At 45.8% G+C, this 26,037-nt stretch overlaps 1 protein-coding gene across 5 annotated transcripts; it reads right to left on the bottom strand.

Annotated features, from left to right (window-relative positions):
• Positions 1-85: 85 nt before the first annotated feature.
• PHYKPL (5-phosphohydroxy-L-lysine phospho-lyase) lies at positions 86-25,067 on the bottom strand. Of its 5 annotated transcripts, none has more exons than XM_068979300.1 (13): positions 25,002-25,067; positions 24,068-24,186; positions 22,621-22,780; positions 19,656-19,730; positions 18,965-19,052; positions 18,771-18,887; positions 17,211-17,293; positions 16,733-16,958; positions 3,592-3,746; positions 3,109-3,198; positions 1,269-1,318; positions 661-742; positions 86-258 (listed from the first exon to the last, which is right to left on the bottom strand). In XM_068979300.1, exons 1-12 carry the CDS (start codon positions 25,058-25,060, stop codon positions 693-695), a joined length of 1,272 nt encoding a protein of 423 aa, XP_068835401.1. In that variant the 5' UTR covers positions 25,061-25,067; the 3' UTR covers positions 86-258; positions 661-692. The 5 variants fall into 5 exon arrangements, 4 of the variants coding, with proteins under 4 accessions (XP_068835401.1, XP_068835397.1, XP_068835400.1 ...); XM_068979296.1 differs by having other exon boundaries at positions 1,269-1,399; XM_068979299.1 differs by lacking the exons at positions 86-258; positions 661-742 and having other exon boundaries at positions 969-1,318.
• Positions 25,068-26,037: the final 970 nt, after the last annotated feature.

Raw genomic sequence — 26,037 nt, forward strand, 5'->3', positions numbered from 1 at the left:
CAGGCATAACCACACACTGTCTTCATCTTTGGTTAGTTTCCTTTAATGACTTGGCCCTGCATAGGACTTGCGCAGCTTTAAAGAAAGTGGAGCGGCAGAGGTTTGAGGCAGTTGTTCAAGGAGGTGAAGACAGTACAGTGAGGGTTACCACCTTGAATGGGGATGCTGGCCCAGGCCAGTTGGAGTCTGGAGCACCCTGGAACACCTGTGTTGACTTGCCATTGAAAACGGGATTCTATCCCAGCGAAGTTGTGAAACCTAAAGACGAGAGGGGATACACAAAGGACCAGCTGGATCTGGGCAACAGTGTCCCTCCTGGTTGTCATGTAACGGCTCCATATGGCAGTGGTATTTGCTGGCTTGGCTGGAGTGCCAAGTCTAGTGACAGATCTAAGATAGCTGGTTTTAAGATGCAGCCCTTGTCTGGGGCCTGGGTGGATATAGCCTCGCAAAAGTTCTGTATCTTATAGAGGAACTGGCTGGGGAAGGAAATAGCTTTTTCAGGGGTGAGAGATGTGGAGCTCAAGGCACCTAGAGCCTCCCAGTGTTGAAATTAACCTGTGGGAAAGATGCACCACTTGGAACAAATACAGGAGCTGCTGATGGATGGTAAGGAAGCCAGCTCTGAGTCTTCTGGGAACAAGAAGCAAGGCCACTTACCTAGAGAAAGATAACCTCTCAGCAGGGCTGCCTCAGGAGTGGAGCCTTAGGGTCTCACAACTTCTCACTTTCTCTTCCATGTCTGAAAAATACCACAGGACCACTCAGAATGGTCCACCTTCAAAAATACATTCCCTTCTCCCAGCAGGTCCTGTTGCACTTCCAAATGTCTCTACTAGGGAGAACTGGGGGCAGTACAGTAGAAAGTAATCTGGTTGGGGATGGTGGGGTGGTTGCCCCTGAGCTGTAGGAGAGTCGACGGGAGACCAATGTGGTAAGGGGTTTCGCGTTGAATCCGTCCTGAGCGCATCTCATTTTAGCCACTTAGCAACTGAAAAACAAAGCTGCTGCCACCTGTCTCAGGGAAGCTATGAGGGTATAAGAAGCTATAAGATAAAATGGAAATCTCCCACTGTGGTTCTGACAGTTGGGCCCAGCCCTGCTTTCCCTTGTCCTGCATGCCACACTGGTGCCTGCCCAGGGCTCCGAGTTTTGGGGGCACAGGCAGGAATAGGCCTCCCCACTCCTTGCACTGCTCAGAGGACACCTGGCTCAGCTGTTAGACCCCTGTCCCTGGGCATACTGGGAGGTTGTGGCTCCAGGCTCACCTGTCAGGATGGCATCTAGCTTTGCTACCACGTGTCGTGCGTTGTCCAAGCTGAAACACATCGGGGGCTTAAACTTTAGTACATTCCTCCCAGGCCCATCGGTGCTCAACAAAATGTAGTTCTCCTTAAGCCTGTGAAGGTAGGACACAGCAGATCCTGCTGCCCACCGGCCAAGGGCACTTCATACAGATCTTCCAGACTTCGCAGCCTGGTGTTGGCAGCCATACTGCTCTCAGAACCCACCATAAGCCAGTTCCCACCAAAATAACAGCACTGGCCAACCCCCACCCAGATTCCTGCCCAACTCTGTGGCCTAGCATCAAAGACAAGCACAGCACTCCCATCTGAGGTGCCCTGAGGCTGCTGCCACCCCCCCACCTCTGCCCCCAGAGCAGGGGTCTTGCTTCATCCATCCCTAGAGGCCCAGTGTAAGCCAAACAGAATGGCCGTGGGGCTACAACGTGGATATCAAGATGCCCTGCTTTTTCCATTTTGATGTATGGTTTATGTCATGCGTGGTTTACTTTTTGTCATAGGAAGGGTCCAGCATTCACAAATAGTGCAGTGAATTCATGTAACCTAGCTTCAGTAACTCCTGCCACCCCCTTCTCTACCCTGCCCTCAGACTATCTTGTAACCCCAGGCTGGACTATCCAGTTTTAATTTCCAGTTCTTTTTGGAAGATGATTTACTCTCTTCAGCATTATCATTGGTACCTAGTAGTAACTTTTAATAGTCCACATTTATACTTTTAACCCAGGAAGGTATTTTGGCCTCTCAGAGAAGGGGTCTGATGTGACTATCTACATTCTCTGACCCGCTGCTCTCATTTTTAAAGTGTATTACTTTTATGTAAGTCTTATCAGGAACAGTGTCCTCAGCCTGCCTCTGGCTCCCTTATCCCATCCCGGTCTTCCTGGCACTGACAGCAGCCATGCTAGAAAGCCCAGGTTCTGACTTCAAATCCAGCTCTGGCTCCTCCTAGCAGGGTGACTGCCAGTGAAACACTGGCACTGCTTTCACTCAACTGGAGAAACTACACGGGGCTGGGGGGTGGGGTGCAGAGAGGGGTGCTTGTAAGGTGGAGGCAGTCAGGCCTGGCTGAAGAGCTGGCTCCCTCTTTCCCAGAGATCATTCTGAATTCGAGTCCTGAGGCTCCCTGAGAGAATTGGTGGGCAAGCTGGTGGATGTGCTTCAGCAGAAAGGCAAGGGTTGGGTGGCCATGCAGGAGGGGTCAGCCTCCAAATCCATGTGGAGAGATTTTTACATCAATATAGTTTGTATGAATTCAAAACAGAATGGATGCACATTTTACAACTTGAATAAGAATGCACATCAAACACTAGATGGGTTTTCCAAGGTGGGGGAAGTGGGTAGGAGTAAAGAATGGAAGAAAAAAGGGAATAACTGAACAAGAAGGGGAAGGGTCCTGGGGCTCAAGTGAACATGCAAGCCAGGGTCGGGGGTGAGGGCTTCTGAGTCTTGAGATGCCGAGTCCTCAGACACTCCCCGCCGAGATGAGGAGCAGGAGCAGGAGTCCATCTGAAAACCTCTAGCAATAGGGAGTCTGCTTCTGCCACAGTCCCAGCTGTGGCTCTGGAGAAGCTGCTTCTCTCAGGCAGCCTGGGGCTGTGAAATGCAGGCTTGTGGCTGCCTGGGTCTGAGAGCTCCAGCAGCTTTGGTATTGTCTTGGTCGAAGTGGCTGCTCAGGCTGGGAATGGCCTGCACTCTGTGGGCCCAGCATGTCTGGGGGCGTGGGTCAAAAAGAGGCAAGGGGGGAGCTCTTTCCCAGTCAGAGCAGTAAACACTACAAAGGCAACTTGTTTCAAGGAAAAAATACCTGGACACCACGTAGTCAGCCTCTTCGGTTGCTGGCATTCTTGTGGCCTCATCTTTGATCAGATCCACACCAATGAAGAGCCCAACACCCCTGGAGCAGAAGGTGACATCTCAGGAGACAAGGCTTGAGGGACCGAGGGCCTTGCTTTCATCCGCTGTCTGGGTCTCGGCCAAGCCCCTGTCAGAAAGCTGACCAGGGCTCACACCTCTACCTTCCAGGGAGGCTGAGAGTTGTAGGAACCCTCAGAGGGTGGTCAGTACCAGGAACTAAATGATAGGGAGGAACCCTCAGTGTAGACAGAGTAAAGTCTGATTCTGGCTTTACCACCCCACCTCCCGCCAGGTGCCATCTTGGGCAAGAGCACCTATAGGTGCTTCAGTTTCTCCTCGATAAAAGTCGCCACCATCCCAGGTGGGGTGACAGGGTGAATGAAGGAACCATACCAGGCCCCTGGCAGATAATGACTGCTGTTTTTAGCCTCACCTGATGTCTCCAAGAATGGGATGTTTGGCTTTCTGCTGTCCAAGGAGCTCCATCAGGAAGCTGCCCACACAGGCTGCGTGAGCCTGCAGCTGCTCCTTCTCCAAGACATCCAGGACCGCCAGCCCCACAGCACAGGACACTGGGCTGCCCCCAAACTAAGCCAGGGGACAAAGGGCAGTTCAGGTGCCCAGCAGAGTGGGCCATGCCCCAGGGAGCGTGAGGGGCAGCAGAACTGCCACACACATTCCAAAGGCAGATGAGGACAGGCATGAACCAATGACTCAAGTGTTCTGGGCAGCAGATGGGGTTCTCTTGAGGCCCCCATGGGTCGTCCCCGCCTTTCCAGGTACTAATGGAGATGCATTAGCAGGGATCCAGTAAGAAAGCCAGGGATGCAGTAGGTTCCCCAGGAAGATGCAAAAATCAGAAGAGAGGGTGTTCTGGGCATTCTCAAAGAACTGGTTTTCGTCAGAAGGCTTCCGGGTCCCATCTCATGGACTGGACCCAGGCCCACTTCATTGTACTACCCATCACCTCTTCCAAGGAGAATCAAGAGCAACATGCCAGAGCCACACCCAGGAAAAGTCACTCTGTAGTTTTAGCTCACAGCTTTACCGGCTGAGCTCCAGGTAGATTTTAGGGCACAGATCACAAGCTGGCTGCCTGTGAGCCAAATGGAGCCTGAGGATTCATTTTGTTTGGCTTGTGTGGCATAATTAAAGGTTTTGAATTAGGTATTAATGTCTTAAAAGAAGAGACTTCACATAAAAATATGTTATGTCTGACTTAAACCTAGCCTATCTGGCTAGGAGACCTCCTACAGACCATCTTTTTTTGTTTTAAGTGTATCTTAAAACCTTTACTGAGGTATAGTATACATACCCAGGTGGTGCTAGTGGTAAAGGACCCACCTGCCAATGCAGGAGACATAAGAGCCCTGGGTTAGGGAGATCCCCTGGAGGAGGGCCTGGCAATGCACTCCAGTATTCTTGCCTGGAGAATTCCATGAACAGAAGGGCCCGGCGGGCTATAGTCCATGGGGTCGCAAAGAGTCGGACACGACTGAAGCAACATACATACAATAAACTGCATATATTTTAAGTGTATATAGTTCAGTGTGACTTGACAAATCTATGCTTAGTTGCTCAGTTGTGTCTGCCTCATATAACAAATGTATATACTTGTAGAAACTCCACTACCATGAAGATATAAAACATTTCTACCATTCCCCAAGCTTCCTTTTGCCCCTCTCCACTACTGGCCCAGGTAACCACTGACCTGCTTTCTCGCCAGTTTTGCCTTTTCTGGAATGTTATATGAATAGAATCACAAAATATGAACACTTTTGTGCTTAGCTTTTGCTCAATGTTTTTAAAAACTTAATATGTGTATTGGTAGTTTGTTCATTTTATGGCTGTATAGTATTCCATTGTATAGACATACTACAATTTGTTTATCCAAATTCCTACTGATAGACTCGGCTTATTTTGATTTCTGTCTATTTATGAATAAAACATCAATTTATAATAAAGTCTTTTTGTTAACATATGGTTTCATTTCTCTTAGGTAAATACCTAGGAACAGAACTGCTAGACTGCTTGATAAATGTACATTTAACTTTATAAAAAATGTGAAACTGTTTTCCAAAGTGGTTGTGTACCATATTACACTTGTACCATTAGTCTATGAAATCCCAGGAACTCCACATCCTCAAAAACATTTGGAATTGTGGCATTTTTAATTGCAGCTATTCTAATGGGTATGTAGTGGTATCCTGTAGACCATCTTGGAAATCTGGGTGCAGAATCTCATACCTGAGATCATAAAAACCTTCCTAGGTGATTCTGCTATGAGGCAGCTTTCTGATAATGTCACAACAAATTATATGTGGAATGGACACAGGATGAATTGAGGTTACTAACTGTATATTATTGCCAACTGTGAACTCATTACAAGGTGGTATGTTCCACTCATAGTGTCAGTTTTTTTTTTTTTTTCTTGATGTGGACAATTTTAAAGTCTTTATTGAATTTGTTACAGTATTACTTCTGTTTTATGTTTTGGTTTTCTGGCCTAGAAGCATGAGGGATCTTAGCTCCCTGACCAGAGATCAAACCCATGAATTGGAAGGTGAAGTCTTAACCACCGGACTGCCAGCGAAGTCCCTACCCACAGCATCTTTGGTTTACAGTTGTGGCCTGGCCAACATGCTGAACTAGCATAGCAGATAGGTCTTTTCCCCAAGATCACCACAGGGGAACAATAGAAGGAAAATGAAAAAAGCCCTGGGCTTTTTCCTAAATGCCCATAGTCCTGGGCATTTAAAAGGCCATGCAGATGTGTAGGGCTATGTTCATACCCCATGCTATGTGCATGTTCAGGAAGCCTGGAAAAGCTCTAAGCTCTTACCACCAGCTAACTTGAGGGTTCACAGAAGAAGGAAATGAAGGCTAAGGCAGAGCTGTCAACTGCTTGGCTGAGTGTTGAAGGCATGTGCCAACACACACATAGGGCCCCTTGTCAAAGACTGACACAGCTCTTGGTTTCAGGAATGTAAGATGTCTAGTCATTAGATGATCACAAATCTAACCAGAGACTATAGTGGTCACGCATGACAACACAGACTTTACAGAACTAGTTCAGAAAAGGCAATATACAAACAACAAACCATGAGGAAGAAAAATGATTTCCTACATTATATTATTTTAAATATCTAATTTTCAACAGAAAATTGTGAATCATGAAAGCATGGTCCATATATGGAGCAGTGGTAGTGGTGGGGCAGGTAGAATCAATAGAAACTGTTCTAGAGGAAGCTCAATGATGGCCTCATTAGACAAAGACTTTTTCTTTTTTTACACAAAGACTTTAAATCAGATGTTATAAATATGCTTAAACACTAGAAGAAATAGTATCTAAAGAACTAAAAAGCTAAGTGAATATAGTGTCCTGCCAAATTTGGAATATCAATAAAGAAACTGAATTTATAAAAAAAACTCAATAGCAAAGCATAGTAACTGAAATGAAAAATTCACTAAGAGGTCAACAGCAGATGTGATCAGGCAGATGAAAGAATCAGTAAACTTGAAGATATGTCAGGTCTGAAAATCAGAAAGAAAAAATGACAAAAAAATGAACAGAGCCTCAGAGAGATGTGGGACCAAACATTCCAACATATGCAAAGGAGAATTCCAGGAGAGGAGAGGGAGAAAGGAGCAAAAAGAATATTTGAAGAAACAATGGTAAAAAACTTACTAAATTTGACCAAAAAAAAACCAAACCGAACCCCAACAACTATTTAAACATCCAAGGAACTCAATGAACTCCAAGTAGAATACTCCATACCTAGACACAACATAACCAAACTATTGAAAGGCAAAAACAAAGAGGGTGGGTGAAATGGGTTATAGAATACATAAATCACAGGCATGTACTGTACAGCATGGTGACTATAGTTAACAATACTGGGGACTTTCCTGGCAGTCCAGTGGTTAAGACTCTGTACTTGCACTTCAAGGGGCACAGGTTTGATCCTTGGTTGGGGAACTAAGATCACACATGCCCGTGGTGTGGCCAAAACAAGCAAACAGGCAGGCAGACAAGTAATACTGTACTGTATACTTGAAAGCTGCTAAGAGAACAGACCTTAGAAGTTCTCATTACAAGGAAAAAACACTACCTTTTTGGTGAGGGATGCCAAAGTAGACTTACTGTGGTTACCATCTTGCAACATACACAGATGTTGAATCATATGGTACACCTGAAACTAATATGATGTTGTATGTTAATTATACCTCAAAAAAAAAAAGAATATTGAAATTATCGAGAAGCAACTCATCTCGTACAAGAGATCCTCAACAAGATTAATAGCTGATTCCTCACCATTGTTGTTTCTAGTCGCAAAGTCATGTCCGACTGTTTTGTGACTCCATGGACTGTAGCCCATCAGGTTCCTCTGTCCATGGGGTTTCTCAGGCAACAATACTAGAGTGGGTTGCCATTTTCTTCTCCAGGGGATCTCAACCCAGGGATCAAACTTGGGTCTCCTGCATTGGCAAGCAGATTCTTTACCACTGAGCTACCAGGGAAACCTTTCGGAAACCCTAAAAGCCAGAAGACAGTGGGATGACCTATTCAAAGTGATGAAAGAAAAATACTGTCAGTCCAGAATTCTATATAAAGTAAAAGTATCCATCAAATATAAAGGAGATGGGAATTCCCTGGGGGTCCCATGGTTAGGAGTCCACGTTCTCACTGCCAAGGGCCTGAGTTCAATCCCTATAGGGAAACTAACAGCCTACATCCTGCAAGCCGCATGGTGTGGGGGAAAAATTTTCAAAAAAGATAAAGGAGAAACTAAGATAATTCTAGATAATCAAAAAACTGAAAAAATTTGTCAGCAGCAGATCTACTTTACATGAAATACTAACAGTATTTCTTCAGTGAAAGGACATCAGACAGTAACTCAAATCCCACAAGTAGGTTGAAAGTGAGAGAGTAAATATATGCCATGCAAGCAGAAACCAAGAGAGCTGGGGTGGCTATTGTAATATTCGACATAAAAGACTTGCAAGATTAAAACTGCTATTAGCAACATAGAAAAACATTTTATAATGATAAAAGAGTTACGTATTTAACAATAGAGCCCCCATCCAATTAAAATAAATAAATTTATATTAAAAAAATTAGAGCCCCCAAATACATAAAACAAAAACTGAACTGAAAGGAGAAATATAGAACTCAACAAAAATGGTTGGGAGTTCAATCTCTCATTTTCAATAATAAACTAGACAGAAGATCAACCAGGAAATAAGCCTGAACAACACTATAAGCCAATTAGATTTAACAGATATATACAGAACACTCCACTTCAAAAAAGCAGCATAAATACTCTTCTCAAGTGCACATGGAACATTCTCCATGATAGACTATATATATTAGACCATAAAACAAGTGTTGATATCTTTTAAAAGTCTGAAATCCTAGAATGTATCTTTTCTCACCACAGCAGAATAAAACTAGAAACAAAGAACAAAGAAAAACTAAAAAATATGTAGAAATTAACTGAAACAATGGGTCAAAGAAGTCATAAGGAAGATTAGGACATATTTAGAGATAAAGGAAAAAAGCACAACATACCTAAACTCATGGGATGCAATAAAAGTACTGCTTACAGAAAACTTGGTATCTGTAAATACTTTTGTTAAAAAAAACTCGAATGAATGACCCCATGGACTGCAGCCTTCCAGGCTCCTCCGTCCATGGGATTTTCCAGGCAAGAGTATTGGAGTGGGGTGCCATTGCCTTCTCTGATGTTCACTTTAAGAAAGTATAAAAGAGAAGAGCAAACTAAACCCAAAGCAAAAAGAAAGAAAATCATAAAGACTATATAGTGGAAATAAACAGAAATATAGAAAAACAACAGAAAAAAAAATCAACAAAACCAAAAACTGATTCCTTGAGAAAATCAACAAAATTGACAGACATCAGTTAGACTGACAAAGATAAAAATGAGTCAAATTATGAAGATCAGGAATGAAAGAGGATATATCACTGCCAATCTTATACAAGTAAAAAGGAGTTCCTATAGGGAATAATATGAACATATGTCAACAAGCTAGATAACTTCGATGAAATAGACAAATTCCCAGAAAGATAAAAAGTATTAACACTGCTTTGAGAAGAAATAGAAAATCTGAATAGACCTGAAGCTAGTAAAAGCAACTAATCAGTAATAAAAAAAAAATCCCACAAAGCAACTGGTGAATTCTACCAAAATGTTTAAAGAATTACCACCAATCTTTCAGAAAGTCTTCCAGAAGACACAAGAGGCATGACCACTTCCTGCCTCATTTTTTGAAACCAGTGTTACTCTGATACCATAACCAGACAAAGATATCCCAAGAAAACTATAGATCAATATCTCTTAAGAACTAGATGTAAAATCCTCTAAAAATATAATAACAAATTGAATCTGGCAACATATAAAAAGGATTATACACCATGATCATGTGGACTTAATCTCAGGAATGTAAATATTAACCATATTAATAGGATGAAGGACAAAAAAAATCAAACAATCATTACAATAAATGAAGAAAGAGAATTTGACAAAACCCAACAGCCTTTCCAGATTTCCCTGGTGGTCCAGGGGTTAAGAATTTGCCATCCAAAACAGGGGGCATGGGTTTGATTCCTGGTTGGGGAACTAAGATCTCACACTAGATCTGCGGGGCAGCTAAGCGTGTGTGTCACAACTACTGAGCCTGTATGCTCTGGAGCCTGTACTCTACACCTACAGAAAAGCGTGCACCCTAGGAAAGCCTGTGGATCACAACTAAGACCCAATACAGCCCCCCAAACCCCAAACAGCCTTTCATTATAAAAGCTCTCAACAAATTAGGGAAAAAAGGAACTTCTTCAACCTGATAAAATGCTTCTATGAAAAACTCACAGCTGATATACCCGATGGTGAAAGACTGAACGTTATTTCCCTAAGATTAGGAACAAGACAAGATGTCTACCTTTGCTATTTCTAGTCAACATTATACTGGAGATTCTCAGGCAGTTAGGCAAGAAAAAGAAATTAAAGGCATTCAGAATAGAAAGGTACAAGTAAACTATTTCTATTCATAGATGACATGACTTTGTACATAGAAAATTCTCAAGAATCTGTAAAAAACTATTAGAGCTAATAAATGCACTCAGTAAGGTTGCATGATACAAGATTGATATCCAAAAATCATCTACATTTCTATATACCATAAATGAAGAATCTTAAAGTAAGATGAAGAAAACAATTCCGTTTATAAAGCCATAAAAAATAATACTTAGGAGTAAATTTAATACAAGTAGTTCAAGACTTTTACAGGGAGTTCCCTCCAGTCCAGTGGTTAAGATGCCATGCTTCCACTACAGGGGGTGCGGGTTTGATATCAGGTCAGGGAACTAAGATCCTGCATGCTGTGTAGTGCAGCCCCAAATTTTTTTTCATCATTTTATGAAGAAAATTATGAACATCACTGAAAAAAATCAAAAGACCTACATAAATGGATAGATATGTTTATAGATTAGAAGACTTAATACTGCTAAGACGGCAATACTCTCCAAATTGATCTACAGCTTCAATGCAATCATTTATCAAACTCCAAGCCGCTTTTTAGATGGAAATTGACAGGCTGATTCTGAAAATTCACAGTGAAATGCAAGGGACCCAGAACAGACAAAACAATCTTCAAAAAGAAGAACAAAGACTGGAGGACTAACAGTTCTTGATTTTAAAACATACTACAAAGTATAGTAGTCTAGACTATGTGGAACTGGCAAGAGGGTAGATATACAGATCAATAGAACACAGCTGAAAGTTTATAAAGAAACCATTAAATCCATATGGCTACGATTGATTGATTCCTGACAAGGGTGCTAAGACCACTTAATGGGGTAAAATATAACAAAGAATAGTCTTTTCAGCAAAAAAGTATTGGGACAACTGGATGCCAAGTCGAGTAACTCCAGCTCATACCATCTGAAAATTAGCTCAAAGTGGATCGAAGACCTAACTATAAGAACTAAAACTAAAGAATTCTTAGAGGAAAATACAGGTGTAAATCCTCCTGATCTTTGATTAGGTAATGGTTTGTTAGCTATGACTCCAAAGTACAAGCAACCAGAGAAAAAATAAACTGGACTTCATCAAAATTAAAAACTTTTGTGCTTCAAAAGAAGACAACTCAAAGGGAGAAAATTTTATGTTTGATAAGAACATAAAAAAACTAGTATTTAGGATATATAAAGAAATATTAAACTCAGCAAAAAAAGGAAAAGACAAGTAACCCAATTTAAAAATGTGCAAAGGATATATTATTTCAAATACATATGTCATATATACTGGAATCTCCTTCAAGAATCACATCCTTGTCATGGTAAAGGGGCTTGTGTAACTCAAAAAAGCTATGGCCCCACACCTTGTAAGGCCACCCAAGACAGACGGGTCACAGTAAACAGTTCCGACACAACGTGGTCCACTGGAGGAGAAAATGGCAACCCACTCCAGTATTCTTGCCATGGGAACCTCATGAACAGTATGAAAAGGCAAAAAGATATGACATTGGAAGATGAGGCCCCCCGACTGGAAGGTGTCCAATATGCTACTGGGGAACAGCAGAGGGCAATTACTAATAGTTCCTGAAAGAGTGAAGCAGCTGTGCCAAAGTGGAAATGACACTCAGTCGTGGATGTTTCTGGTGGTGAAAGTAAAGTCTGATGCTGTAAAGAATGATATTGCATAGGAACCTGGAATGTTAGGTCCATGAATCAAGGAAAACTGCACATGGTCAAGCAGGAGATGGGAAGAATGAATGTTGACATCTCAGGAATCAGTGAACTAAAATGGATGAGAATGGGCAAATTTAATTCGGATGACCATTATATCTACTACTACAGGCAAGAATCCCTTCGAAGAAATGGAGTAGCCCTCATAGTCAACCAGAGAGTCTGAAATGCAGTACTTGAGTGTAATCTCAAAAACAAGAGAATGATCCTGGTTTGTTTCCAAGGCAAATCATTCAACATCACAGTGATCCAAGTCTGTGCCCAACCACTGATGCCAAAGAGGTTGACCAATTGACCTACAACAGCTTCTAGCACTAACACCAAAAAAAGATGTCCTTTTTATCATAAGAGATTGGAATGCTAAAGTAGGAAGTCAAGAGATACCTGGAATAACAGGCAAGTTTGGCCTTAGAGTACAAAATGAAGCTGGGCAAAGGCTAACAGCGTTTTGTCAAAAGAACATGCTGGTCATAGGAAACGCCCTTTTCGAACAAACCAAGAGATGACTCAGTCTCTGAAATCAGACTGATTATATTCTTTGCAGCCAAAGATGGAGAAGCTCTATACAGTCAGCAAAAACAAGACCTGAAGCTAACTGTAGCTCAGATCATCAACTCCTTATTGCAAAATTCAGGTTTAAGAATGTAGGGAAAACCACTAGGCCATTCAGGTATGACCTAAAAAAAAAAATCCCTTATGATTATACAGTAGAGGTAATGAATAGGTTCAAGGGATCAGATCTGGTAGACAGAGTGCCTGAAGAACTATGGATGGAGGTTTGTAACACTGTATAGGAGGCAGTGACCAAAACCATTCCAATAAAAAGAAATGCAAGAAGGCAAAGGGGTTGTCTGAGGAGGCTTTATACATAGCTGAGGAAAGAAGAGAAGTGAAAGGCAAGGGAAAAAGGGAAAGATACACCCAACTGAATGTAGAGTTGCAGAGAATAGCAAGGAAAGATAAGACGGCCTTCTTAAGTGAACAATGCAAAGAAACAGAGGAAAACAACAGAATGGGAAAGACTAGAGATCTCTCCAAGAAAACTGGAGACATCAAGGGAACATTCATGCAAGGACCGGCATGACAAAGGACAGAAACAGTAAGGATCTAACAGAAGCAGACAAGATTAAGAAGAGGTGGCAAGAATATACAGAACTGTACAAAAAAGGTCTTGATGGCCCAGATAATCATGATGGTGTGGTCACTCATCTAGAGCTGGACATGAAGCTGGGCAAAGGCTTCATGGGCAAAAGCTGGAGTGTGAAGTCAAGTGGGCTTTAGGAATATTACTATGAGAAAAGCTGGTGGAGGTGACAGAACTCCAGCTGAGCTATTTCAAATCCTAAAGGACAAAGTTGTTCAAGTGCTGCATTCAATATGTCAGCAAATTTGGAAAACTCAGCAGTGGCCACAGGACTGGAAAAGGTCACTCTTCATTCTACTCCCAAAGAAAGGCAATGCAAAAGAATGTTCAAATTACTAAACAACTGTGCTCATTTCACATGCTAGCAAACTTATGCTCAGAATCCTTTAGGCTAGGCTTCAGCAGTATGTGAACCGATAACCTCCAGATGTATAAGCTGGGTTTCAAAGAGGCAGACGAACCAGAGATCAAACTGCCTATATTTGTTGGATCACAGAGAAAGCAAGGGAATTTCAGAAAAACATCTACCGCTGCTTCACTGACTACTCTAAAACTTTTGACTGTGTAGATCATAACAAACTGTGGAAAATTCTTAAAAGAAACAGGAATACCAGAGCACCTTACTTGTCTCCTGAGAAACCTGTATACAGGTCAGGAAGCAACAGTTAAAGCCAGACATGGAACAACAGACTGGTTCAAAATTAGGAAAGGAGTACGTCAAGACTGTATATTGTCACCATGTTTATTTAACTTATATGCAGAGTACATCAAGAGAAATGCTGGGTTGGATAAATCACAAGCTGGAATCAAGACTGCCAGGGGAAATACCAACAACCCCAGATATGAAGAGGATACCACTCTAGAGAAAGTGAAGAGGAACTAAACAACCTCTTGATGAGGGTGAAAAAGGAGAGTGAAAAAGATGGCTTGAAACTCAGCATTTAAAAAACTAAGATCATGGCATGTGGTCCCATCACTTCACAGCAATGGAAGGGGATAAAATGGAAGCACTGACAGATTTATTTTCTTGGGCTCCAAAATCACTGCAGACTGTGACCACAGCCATGAAATTAAACGATACTTGCTCCTTGGAAGGAAAGCTATGACAAACCTAGACAGCTTATTAAAAACCAGAGATATCACTTGGCTGACAAAGATCTGCATAGTCAAAGCTATGGTTTTTCCAGTAGTCATATATGGATGTGAAAGGTGGGACCATAAGGAAGGCTGAGTGCTGAGGAACTGATGCTTCTGAATTGTGGTGCTGAAGAAGATTCTTGAGAGTCCTCTGGACTGCAAGGAAATCAAACTAGTCAATCCTAAAGGAAATCAACCCTGAATACTCATTGGAAGACTGATGCTGAAACTGAAGCTCCAATACTTTAGACACCTCATGTGAAGAGTCTACTCACTGGAAAAGACTTGATGCTGGGAAAGACAGTAGGCTAAAGGAAGAGTGGGTGGCAGAGAATGAGGCAGTTAGGTAGCATCACCAACTCAATGGAAATGAATTTGAGCAGACTCTGGGAGAGAGTAGAGGACAGAAGAGCCTGGTACGCTGCAGCCCATGGGGTCGCAAAGAGTTGGACACAACTTAGCAACAGAACAAGAACAACAACATATTGGAATATATATGTCATATACATTGGAGTGTGTGTGTGTGTGTGTGTATGGCCGATAAGCACATAAGAAGATTCTCAACAGCACTGGCCATCAGGCAAATGCAAATCACATTAAGATACCACTTCACACTCACTAGTATGGCTATGAGAAAAGATAGAAAATAAATGCTGGAGAGTATACGGAAAAATTGGAACCCTCATAAATTGCATGTAAAGTGGTATAGCTGCTTGGAAAAAGTCTGTCATTCCTTGGAAAGTTAAACTTAGAGTTGCCATGTAACCCAGCAATTTCATTCATAGGTATATGCTCCAAAGAATTGAAAACATATGTCCATACCAAAACATCCACACTGAATGGTCAACTGCAGTATTACTCATAATAACCAAGGAAGGAAAATAGCTAAAATGTTAACTGAAGAACAGATAAATGAAACATGATATGCTCCTACAATGAAACATTATTCATTCAAAAAAAGGAATGAAGAACTGATTCATGCTATGACAATGGATGGACCTTGAAAATACTGTGCTTTGTGACAGAAGTCAGACAGAAACAGTCACATATTGTGTGACTCTACTTATGTGAAATGTCAAGAACCGGCAAATCTACAGAGACAGAAAGAAAGTTAGTGATTGCCAGGATTTGTAGAGAGAAGGCAATGGGGAGAGACTGCTAATGGGTAAGGGGATGCTTCGGGGGGTGATTGAAAATGTATAATAACGAAAACTAAGACAGTGGTAATGCCTGTACAATGGACTTCCCTGGTAGCTCAGCTGGTAAAGAATCTGTCTGCAATGCAGGAGACCCCGGTTTGATTCCTGGGTCGGGAAGATCCCCTGGAGAAGGGAATGGCTACCCACTCCAGTATTCTTGCCTGGAGAATTCCATGGACAGAGGAGCCCTGGAGGGCTACAGTCCATGGGGTTGCAAAGAGTTAAGACACCAGTGACTAACACTTTCACTACTTTCATACAAGTACTGAATCATTATGTTGTACACCTGAAACAAATGTCAATTATAACTCAATCAAGAAAAAGATTCAATTCCCAATGAACATACAAAAACAAAAATACACATATACTGGGAATTCCCTGGCAGTCCAGTGGTTAGGGCTCTGTGCTCTCACTGCTAATGGCACAAGTTCAATCCTTGGTAGAGGAATTAAGATCCCTCAAGCCAAGTGGCATGACACCCCTTAGAAATACACACACAGTTAATAGCTTCATAATATCTGAAGTAAAAATTAATAGTATTATGAGAAAAAGTTGATCATTTTTCATCATAGTGTGGTATTTAAATAATCCTTAATTATTAATAGATTAAGTAGGAAAAAAATCCAGCAAGAATATAGAAGATTCAAACAACATAATTAACAAGTGTGACTCAAGAGATATTCAGAGAGTCTGGCAAACAACATTTAGAGAACCCACAATTTCCTAAGGACATGTAGAACAATCAAATACCAGATCACCTCACCATATTTTACAGAAAAAGTATCAAAATAAAAAGTGGTAATAAGTCAGAAGTTAGTAAAAAGATTTGAAAAAACTAGAACTGAATGATAATGCAGTGGCTCTCACACTTTTGGTCTTAGAACCCTTTATACTCCCCAAATTTGTGAGGAAGCTGAAAAGGTTTTGTTTATATGGGTTATATCTATTAATTTGATGAAAAAATAATTATATTTACCAAAAAATTAGTGAGTAGTAGTGAGAAGGCAATGGCACCCCACTCCAGTACTCTTGCCTGGAAAATCCCATGGATGGAGGAGCCTGGAAGGCTGCAGTCCATGGGGTCGCTAAGAGTTGGACACGACTTCACTTTCACTTTTCACTTTCATGCACTGGAGAAGGAAATGGCAACTCACTCCAGTTTTCTTGCCTGGAGAATCGCAGGGACGGGGGAGCCTGGTGGGCTGCCATCTATGGGGTCGCACAGAGTCAGACACGACTGAAGCGACCTAGCAGCAACAGCAGCAGCAGCAGTGAGTTTTGTTTGTACAGAAGCTACCATGGTGCTTCCTGGTCTGGAGGTTTTACTCACCGTGTTGAAGTACTCAACGCCAGTGGCTTCAAATGCCCTTGCCACAGCTTGTGTTGTGGCCACGCAGGCTACAGGGTGGCCATTGCCTATGGACTTGCCCATGGTGACAATGTCGGGGACGAAGTCTTCCCCCTGCAGCTGGAAGGCCCAGAAGTGCTTGCCTACTCGGCCAAAGCCCACTTGAATCTCGTCTGCAACAAAGACCCCTCCGGCCCTGCGGATGTGCCTGTGGCAGAGGACACACGGCTGATGGGAGACTGTGGTGAGAGGGAGCAAACCAGGAGCTGAGATGTCCTGGGACTCTGAATCCTGGTGTTGCCAAAAGTAAGGTGGGGTCCTGAGGCAGGTATCTGGCCTTTTGGGAGCCACTATTTCTTCAGGGACTTTGACAACTCCGGCAAACAGGCCAGGCTGAGGTTGGAATTTGGAAGCAAGGCTAGGAGACCCCACCCTCAGACAGCCTCTCCCACCTACTCACCCTGCCACTTCTGGGAAGTAGCCAGCAGGGGGAATGATCTGCCCTCCCACACTGGGCAGAGATTCAGCAAAGAACGCTGCAATCTGTGGAGAAGGGAGTGGCGCTGTGGTGGGGCTGAGCGGCAAGCTGGTGCATCCTCTGATGCTGGCTCAGTGCTGGCTCCAAACATGAGTTACTGTTATCACCGTGCCCCCACTTTGGGCTCCACATCCTATCTGAATATTTGCAATGAAGTTTTTTCAGGCCTCAAATCAATTCTTACCACCTGGCAGTAAGACCCCCTGTACTTAGTGTGTTCCAGATGAAATTCACTGACTTCTCCGCCATAAACCTGTTCCTTCTTTCCCCCGATATGGTGAATCCCATTCCTCCTAATTAGGACAGAAATCTGGCCCCATCCTTGATCCAGCCTCCTTCTTCACCCATCAGCTGGCACAGCTTCTGACTCATCCCTGTAACATCTTTGTACCCTCCTTCCCCCTCCTGGGCAGATCTGCTAGTTTCTGCCTTGCCCTCCTGCAGCTGCTTTCTAACTGGACATCTCTTCCAGTCCATCCTTCACCGGCCACCAGGGTAATGCCTCAACCCAGACACTGAGCTCATCATTGTCCTATTTAAAACCCATCACCGACCCTTTTGCTTACGGCAATGACTTCCAAACTCTGCTCTGCCTTGGAGCTGTTTCAGAGGCTACTGCTGCGATAAAGAAAGACCAGTGGGGTGGGAAACTGGTCACCCACCCGTGCTAACCTTCAGAGCAATCTCTTATTAAATCTACTTGATTTAATACAAGTAGGTGCAGAGCATCTGAAATGCGTAAGCCAAGTTTCCCAGCTGATTCTGCCAACCTTTTTGGCCGGTCTTTTCTGTATATCCTGTGTTCAGTTGCCACTGTTTCAGCAAAGTCTTCTAGAGAGCCTTCACACCAACTGCTAGCTGCCTCCCTTCTACTGTTGCTGTGGCTGCTGCTCTTCCAGGTAAGACAATCTCTCGTCTCCCTACTGCTCAGGCCAACAGGGCCTTTGCAGGGCACCATGTCAGACGGACACCATTCAAGTGCATCCCCTGGTCCCATTACCTTCTCTCTTAAAATTCTGTAAAGGTCCCCTATAGCCTCTAGCCCCTTGGCTAGGAGGGCACTTGCAGTCCTCTGACCTATGGTCCCGCCTGCCTTTCTAGGCTTATTTTCTGCCTGCGCAGCCTGACTCTGCAGTCACATGGTTTCTGCACAGGCCACTGGGCTGTTGAAGATGGCTTTGTCTATCTCCTACCCTGCCTTGAGTGGCTAATGCCTATTTACCTTCTATTACTAAAATTAGTCAGTACCTGCTTCTCCCCCGACAGGCCCACCTTCACACCCACACCAGTCCAGCCTGGACCCCAGACTCTAGTAATGTCCAGGATATATCTCTACCTAAACTCTCAATTGAACAATTAACCCCGTTCCTAGATCCCCACAGGGCAGGCCCTGGTTCCAATTTCTCTCAGGGTTCCCAAGATCCAGTCCAGGGCAAGCAACATTTGCAGCTTGCTGGACCAGAGCTGCATGGATACGGTTACCTTCCTGCCCTTCTCCTGTGCGCTGCTGACCACACGTTTCACCTCACTGGCGTAGGCCACAGCTGGATTGGGGTGGTCTTCCCGGTAGGGGCCCCGGTAGGTATCTGGGAGAGGTGCCTGTGGGGAGGGACAGCGCCACGTCATCCAGGCTGGGGTGCAAGCACCGACCTGTTGCCCACTTGAGCAGCGCATACCACGTGGACCCACTCCTTCTGCCCATCCAGGTCCCGGAACTTGTAGGGGCTGATGTCAATCAGGGAGCTCAGATGACCGTGATAAGCACTGGGGAGGAAAAAGGAGAGGGGACTTAGGCTCGTACCTCCTGGCCTGGCCTTGACCACTGTCCATCCATCTCAGGAAACAAGTCAGGCAAGACCAAGCTTTCTGACACAGCCCAAGTCCTGGGGCCAGGAATGAGCACAGGTCTTGGAGTCAGCAAGCCTTCCTACAAGGCCACTCATTAGCTATGTAATGGTGGCTAACTGTTAAAATCTTTGGGTTCAGTTCTCTCCTCTGTAAAGTTGGGGCAGGGTGCTCTTTCTCTCTTGTGGTTGTGATTTTAAATGTGATAATGCTCTAACCCTGTGCCTAGGTCTTGCACACAGCAGATACTAAATACACTGGGAGTTACAGTTTTAATACCTAAATGTGGGACCAATTCTCACCACCTTTTAAAGCATTCTCTGCTTCCCAGAAGCTGTCATAATGGAAGAAATGCCAGGGGAAAGAGATGCTGGGTATCCGCATGGGGGTGTCTTTGTGGCCAGGTCCTCGTGATCCTCTGCAGGCCCAGGCCTCTCATCTTTCCTTCCCAAGGCACCTGAAGTCAGAGCCTCACTGATTCCCAATAAGCGGCATGCCCATGCTTCTGGAAATGGCACTTACTGATCTAATACCACCACATCCCAGTGTCCTGTGTACTGGCGTGCCAGCCTCAGGGCCAGGTCGTTGGCTTCTGACCTATGACAGAAAAGGTGAATACTTCTTGAGCAGCTGTTCAGGCCTTTCCCTCCTGGATAACTGCTTCCTATAGAGAAACCTGGAGGGGAATGGAGGAACCCTTCTAGCAGCAAGAAGATTCTTAGGACACCATTTGTTAGTCATTCACTTATTCATTCAATAATTATGTATCAAATGCCTTCAATGTGCTAGGAGCTGGGGGCGAAAATATTAAGTAAAACAGGCAGGCCCTGGCCTTCTTGGAACTTACGTTCTAGTATGTGTCACGGAAGCCCTAAAACGAAGACAGAACGATCATTTGGTAAGCACTACAATGGACATAGGGCGTCAAGAACTAGAAGGGGCTCTACCTTTGATAAGGGGTGTTAGGGGCTTGAATCATGAATCATGTCCCCCCAAATCCATGTGTTGAAGCCCTAACTCCTAATATCTTAGAATGTGATTGTACTTGGGGACAGGGCCTTTCAAGAGGCGATTTACTTAATATGAGGCCATCTGTGTGGCCCTAAACCAATATGACTGGTGTCTTTAAAAGAAGACATTTGGACACACAAAGAGACATTAAGGATTGTGCATGATTGGAAAAAGGCCATGTGAAGACAGCGAGAAGGTTGCCACCTGCAATCAAGGAGAGAGGCCTCAAAGAAACCAAACCTGCCAGCACCTTGATCTTGGATTATGACTTCCAGAACTATGAGACAACACATTTCTGTTTAAGCCACCTTGTCTGCACTGTTTTACTATGGCAGCCAAAGCTGACTAAGGCCATACCTGTAGAGTCTTGAGAATAAAGTTCCTATGCAGAGTGAGCAGCGCACAAAGACCCTGTGAAGGAAAAGAGCTCGGGAAACCACACGACGACAAAAAAGTCCAGGAGAAGCCTGAGAGGAAGTGAGGAAGATAGGTAGGGCTGCAGAAGGAGCCTGGGTTTTCTTCTCAGTGCCAGATGAAGCCATTGTCAAGTTTTAATCAGAGAAGGGACATGATTCAGCTCCCATATGAGGAGGAAGCCTCTCTGTGTATCGAATGGAGTAGAAAGCAATTAAGGTGCAAGTGAGGAGAACTATAAGAAGGACACAAAGATGAGAGCAGGTGGTGGCCGTGTGGATGGAGAGTCGGATGGAGTTAGGAGCCAACGTGCAGACAGATGTGACGGCTTAATGCAGGACTGGAAGGAGGGCGCGTTGCTAACTTGAGCAGAGGTGCACACTCCTCTGTCATTTGCCAGGAGAGAGAGGGTGGTGGTGGTGAGGCACAGCCGGCCTTCTAGGGAAGGTCTGGGGCAGCTGCCTGGGAATGTCAGGGAGAGCGAATGCCACAGTCCCATGCCAGGTGTTAGTGAAGTCAGTCAACTCTTGTGTCTGTTGGACAGGTGATGTTAGACATGTTCCAAAGTCAAGTGGGTGGTTAAAGCCTTGAGACAGAAACACAAGGGGAACATCTGGGTCTAAGATACAAATGTGGGAGTCAGCAGCATGTGGACAATATAAAATACACAGGAATGGATGAGATCAGGAAGGGAGAGGGCCTCAGAGAAGATCAGCCCTGAGAAATGGAAGGGGAGGAATCGGCAAAGGAGATACAGTAGCAGCCAGAAGCTGGCAGAAAACCAGAAGCATGAAATGTTCTGGCAGCAAGACCAGAAAGCACTTTCAGAGAGTGGTAACTATCAATATTACTGAGAGACACAGGAAGACAAGGGCAGCAAAGAGACCAGGTCTCCGCACTCCTATGCCTCATTATTCTCTGTACTCTTCTCTCCAGGGCACACTGGGTTGGTTCTGTGTACATGCCTTCACCTGCCATCACTACTCCCAGCATAGCATCTCCTGTCACCCAGTCACTAAACTGGTGCCTAACAGTGTCCATTCTTGCTCTCCTCCAGCCCTGGTGACATCACTTACCTGATTAAAGCTCTCTGATGGCTTCCCAATGCTCTTAGGATAAACAAGTACCTTACTTGACTAAACAAGCCCTGAGTGATGGGCCCTGCCTCCCTCCCCAGTGTCTTCTCCCACGCTCTGCCCTCCCTCAATGGCTGTCTTTCAGTTCAACTGTGCAAATACTCGTCCTGCCACAGGGCCTTTGCACAGGCTGTTCTATGTGATGACCAACCTTGACAAGAATACTGCAAATGGAGTTGGCAGCAACCTTTCTTCCTCCTCATCCAGGTAGCCCCCAGTCAGCGCTTAGCCTAACATTACTTCTTCAGGGAAGTCTTCCCCAACCCTCTCAGAGGAGGCCAGCCCCCCCACTGCTTTTGCTGCTGCTAAATCACTTCAGTCGTGTCCGACTCTGTGCAATCCCATAGACGGTAGCCCACCAGGCTCCCCTGTCCCTGGGATTCTTCAGGCAAGAACACTGGAGTGGGTCGCCATTGCCTTCTCCAACGCATGAAAGTGAAAAGTGAAAGTTGCTCAGTCGTGTCCGACCCTCAGCGACCCCATGGACTGCAGCCTTCCAGGCTCCTCCATCCATGGGATTTTCCAGGCAAGAGGACTGATTCTCCGCACTTTTCCTCTAGACCAAGACTCCTCGTTATTTTGTATTTTTTCTGAAGAATCTTGGATGTTTCCGTTCCTTATGGAGCTGGGATTTTGGCTGTAGCTCCCAGCACCATGCCCCTATATTCTTAAAGCAAACAAAGATACATATTACCTTGGTAAGCCCCAAAAACAATCCTACAAGGGAGGTAATGGCACCCCTTACAAAGAGAACAGGAAACTGGATCTGACAGAGAAGCAGCAGGGCCTGCAGCTGGGAAGTGTGAGTGCCCAGCACAGAGGGCTGCCTCTCCCCAGACTCAGTTGGTTACACTATGCTTTGCCCATGTGAGCAAATTGCTGCCTCATCTTTTTACTGGGGGCTGGCCATACCATAGTGCACTTACCCAGAATTCAGGAAATAAAACACACAGAGCTTCTCTGGCAGGGTCTCTGACAGCCTCTGCGCGTAATCCACAATGTTGTCGTGCAGGTATCGGCTGTTGGTGTTGAGCACCTGGTTCTGTTCATGTGCTGCTCGGACCACGAGAGGGTGGCAGTGCCCAACTGCAAGAGGGCCACCTCTATCATACGGCTGGCTCCGATCAGCCAATCCCTCCAGGCCTCCCCCAGCCCCAATCTGTAAACCCAACTAGAGGAGAGGCAGTTATGGAGGGAGAGGTACAGAGGAAAGAGGGGAGTCTGAAGACAGAGGTGCCAGTCTGGAAGGGAAGCCCTAGAAAGGAGTCCTTGAGATTCTGGCAGAAGGCAAAGTTCTCTAGCAGAAACCTGATCTAGAAGAAGCTTCTTGAGGCCTTGCTCTTGACAAAGATGGGGGGGGGGTGGGATTTCGGGGAAGAAGATGGCATTGGGGTGTCTGCTTGACTTTATACCAGTTAGGGAGGCTGGAGGTAATGAGGGCCAATAGCCAAGGATTATAACCAGAGAATGAAGATGACTGGCAGCTCGCCAAGTGTCAGCCACACTCAAAGCAAGTTACATGAATTAACTCAATCCCTCCAAATGTCTGGAGGTGTGTACCTAGTATCATCATGTCCATTCTGCAAATGAGCAAACCGAACAGAGACTGAAGCTTGCCCAGGACCACAGAGGGAGTAAGTGGAGGACAGGGATATGAATCCAGGAAGCCTGAAACTGAAGCCCCTGCTTTCAGCTCTACTAACCTCTAATTTCCCTACTGGGTCACTAGACTCCCGTTCCTTCCACCAGCTCTGGTGGCCTCATCTGGTTAACTGAATTCCTACTTAAGTTTCCTCGTCCAGGACCTGAGATGGCTACCAGGGCTAAAGCCTTGCTGTGACTGCCAGGGCCTGGCCAGCGTCCTGTTGGGTTGCTGATCATGGCTAGGCTGACTGCTGTTCTCTGAACTCACCATCAGTTCCAAGTGGAACTGAACCGCTAGACTTAGGTCTTTGACTCCTGCTGGTTTAGCACAGCTTTAGTGGTGTTAAGTCACCCAGTCATGTCTGACTCTTTGTGACCCCATGGACTGTGGCCCACCAGGCTCCTCCGTCCATTGGATTTCCCAGGCAAGGATACTGGAGTAGGTTGCTATTTCCTCTTTCAGGGGATCCTCCCAACCCAGGGATTGAACCCGGGTTTCCTGCACTGCAAACAGGCTTTTTACCATCTGAGCCACCAGGGAAGCATTTTAGCACAGCTAGTGTTTGGATGTTTCCACAGTTTCCATAGAAAGACTGGGTCTCCTCTGCACATGGATGCTGGCTAAGTTGAACCTGAGTTCCCTGCACCTCTCTGCAACCTGAAGATTACCCCTGAACTAGGTTCTGTCTTGGCATCCTCTTCTGCCCCATCCTGAAGTGTGATACTGACCGTGAGCCACATTGTTGATGCAATCGATGTATTCTGCCCCCTGTTCATCATACATGTACTGCCCTTGGCCCCGGACAATCTTAATAGGATCCTCAGGAAAAAAGAGTCTGCAGGAATTGCTGTAAGGGACAGGCAACAAATGGACAGCCATGTCTGAAGATCTGAAGGATGAAATCCACCCATCGCAGGCCTCCCCCAACATCTTCCCAGTTTCTGGAAAGGACAAAAGCTTGAAGGGCAAGGTGTTGTGCCCCTGCCTCCAGTTCCCCCACTCCACAGGTGGCTGGAAAGGTGAAGGATGGGTTAAGAAGTTGCTAAAACTAAAATTGTTTAAGTCATTTGAAGACTATGTGGCTTCATACATATATGAATGAATGTGCCCAGAGTTCTCTGGGTCCTGGAAAAAGTGGTTGCTCCAGACCCACGGACTCCCTAGGACAGTGTCTCTTTGCTGGGAGAGTGAAGAGGGCTGGCTCTCGGCCCTAATGGTCCTTGCTTGCCAAGCCTGCTGCCCTGCTGGGGGCCAGGCCCAAGCTCTAGCCCAAGGCTGCCTCATGCTCCACGTTCCACCAAGAGCCCCTCAGACACAGGTCAAGGGTAGACTTTCTCTAAGGATGCCTGTGAGCCGACTCCCCCCACCCCCACCTTTCGTCTGGACTTTCAACCCCTAACTGGGTCTCTGGCCGGCCCCAGGTCCAGAGAGCAGGCCACCACTGAGGGAGGTCTTTCCCGGCGCCCGGCTGCAGCTGCGAGGGTGGATAAGACGCTGCGAGGGAGGCGCAGGAAGCGACCGCCTGCCACAGGCTGAACGCCGCAGGGTCTCAGGGGCCGTAGGCTCGGGAGCCGGACGAGACCCGGCGGAGCTGAGGCCTGCAGGCTCCACGCCGGACGCGCGTACGTCGTACGCGCCGCCCCCACGCTGCTGTCTCTGTACCTGAGCAGCCGCCGCCTCATGGCCAGAGTCGCGGCCTTCCCTCGCTGATCCGCCGCCATAGCGCTCGCGGGCAGGCCCTCCGCGACGCTGGGCGGAGCGCCCGGGCTCCGCCCAAAGCCACGCCCCAGCAGTGGGCCCCGCCCATCGCAAAGCCCGACTCCGGGCTCCTATTTGCCCCGCGGCCCCGCCCCCAGGTGGTCTATTAGGAATTTGTTCCTTAATTAATTTGGCTAGGGTCTGGTGGGCTCCTCACCCCAGCGAAGTTCCATAGACAGTCCCGAGCGGAAGCTGGGTTTGTGCTCGCCTTGCCTAGTGCTGCCCCAGCTCTGGTTTCCGGACAAATCACCAAATCACTGACCTCGCCCTCCCGACCGCTGTGGTTTCCTTCCTCGGGAAGTGTACCCTGGTGATCCCGCCGCTGCTCCTGCACCCGAGGGGGCTCTGAGCTTCGGGAGGCTTCACCTGGAGCCTCAGGCCGAGTCCCTGAGTTGCCTCCCCCGCCCAACCCCCGGCCCTCCTCCCCGAGCATAAAATGGGATGCACCGTAAGCTTCCCCTGGGAACGTGTGACAGACAGGCCCCCAGCATGGTTCGGGTCTCAAGGCAGGCGAAGTTCACGAGCAGCAGAAAGGACACCACTGCACAGTCCTGTGAAGGAGCAGCAGAAAGGGCAGGAGAGCACAGGGCCACTTGCTGGGGCTTGCTGAGGAGGTCCTGGGCGTGACTTCTGGGACTCCTGCTGGAATCCAGGCAGAGTGAACCCGAGTTATAGAACCACTATGAGAATCTTACAGTGTTTAGGAAGAGAGGTAGGAGGTCTCCTGAGCCTTATCCACGGCCAGGAGACGGAGGCTCAGAGAGGGAAACGGCTTGTTCTTAAACACATAGCAAGAGTGAAGCGGAGGCTGGACTCCCAACTCTAGGGAGTGAGAGAACGCCCTTAAGGGATTGGAAAGCAGGATACAGAGAGATAGCCCCTCCTGGAACTTTTCGCCCTGGTGAACCCTAGAATCAGGGCGGGAGGCTGCAGCCTGAGC

The sequence above is a fragment of the Capricornis sumatraensis genome, chromosome 9 (genome assembly GCF_032405125.1).
Source record: "Capricornis sumatraensis isolate serow.1 chromosome 9, serow.2, whole genome shotgun sequence".
Taxonomy (NCBI): Eukaryota; Metazoa; Chordata; class Mammalia; order Artiodactyla; family Bovidae; genus Capricornis; species Capricornis sumatraensis.

What these genes read in the sequence shown, in the direction of transcription:
- PHYKPL (XM_068979295.1), bottom strand. Translation starts at nt 25,060, where the DNA reads ATGGCGGCGGATCAGCGAGGGAAGGCCGCGACTCTGGCCATGAGGCGG. An exon ending in GATGTGGTGGTATTAGATCA is followed by an intron (nt 19,053 to 19,655) that starts GTAAGTGCCATT and finishes TTTCCTCCCCAG; the next exon opens with TGCTTATCACGGTCATCTGA. An exon ending in CCCATTCTTGGAGACATCAG is followed by an intron (nt 3,199 to 3,591) that starts GTGAGGCTAAAA and finishes CTTCTGCTCCAG; the next exon opens with GGGTGTTGGGCTCTTCATTG.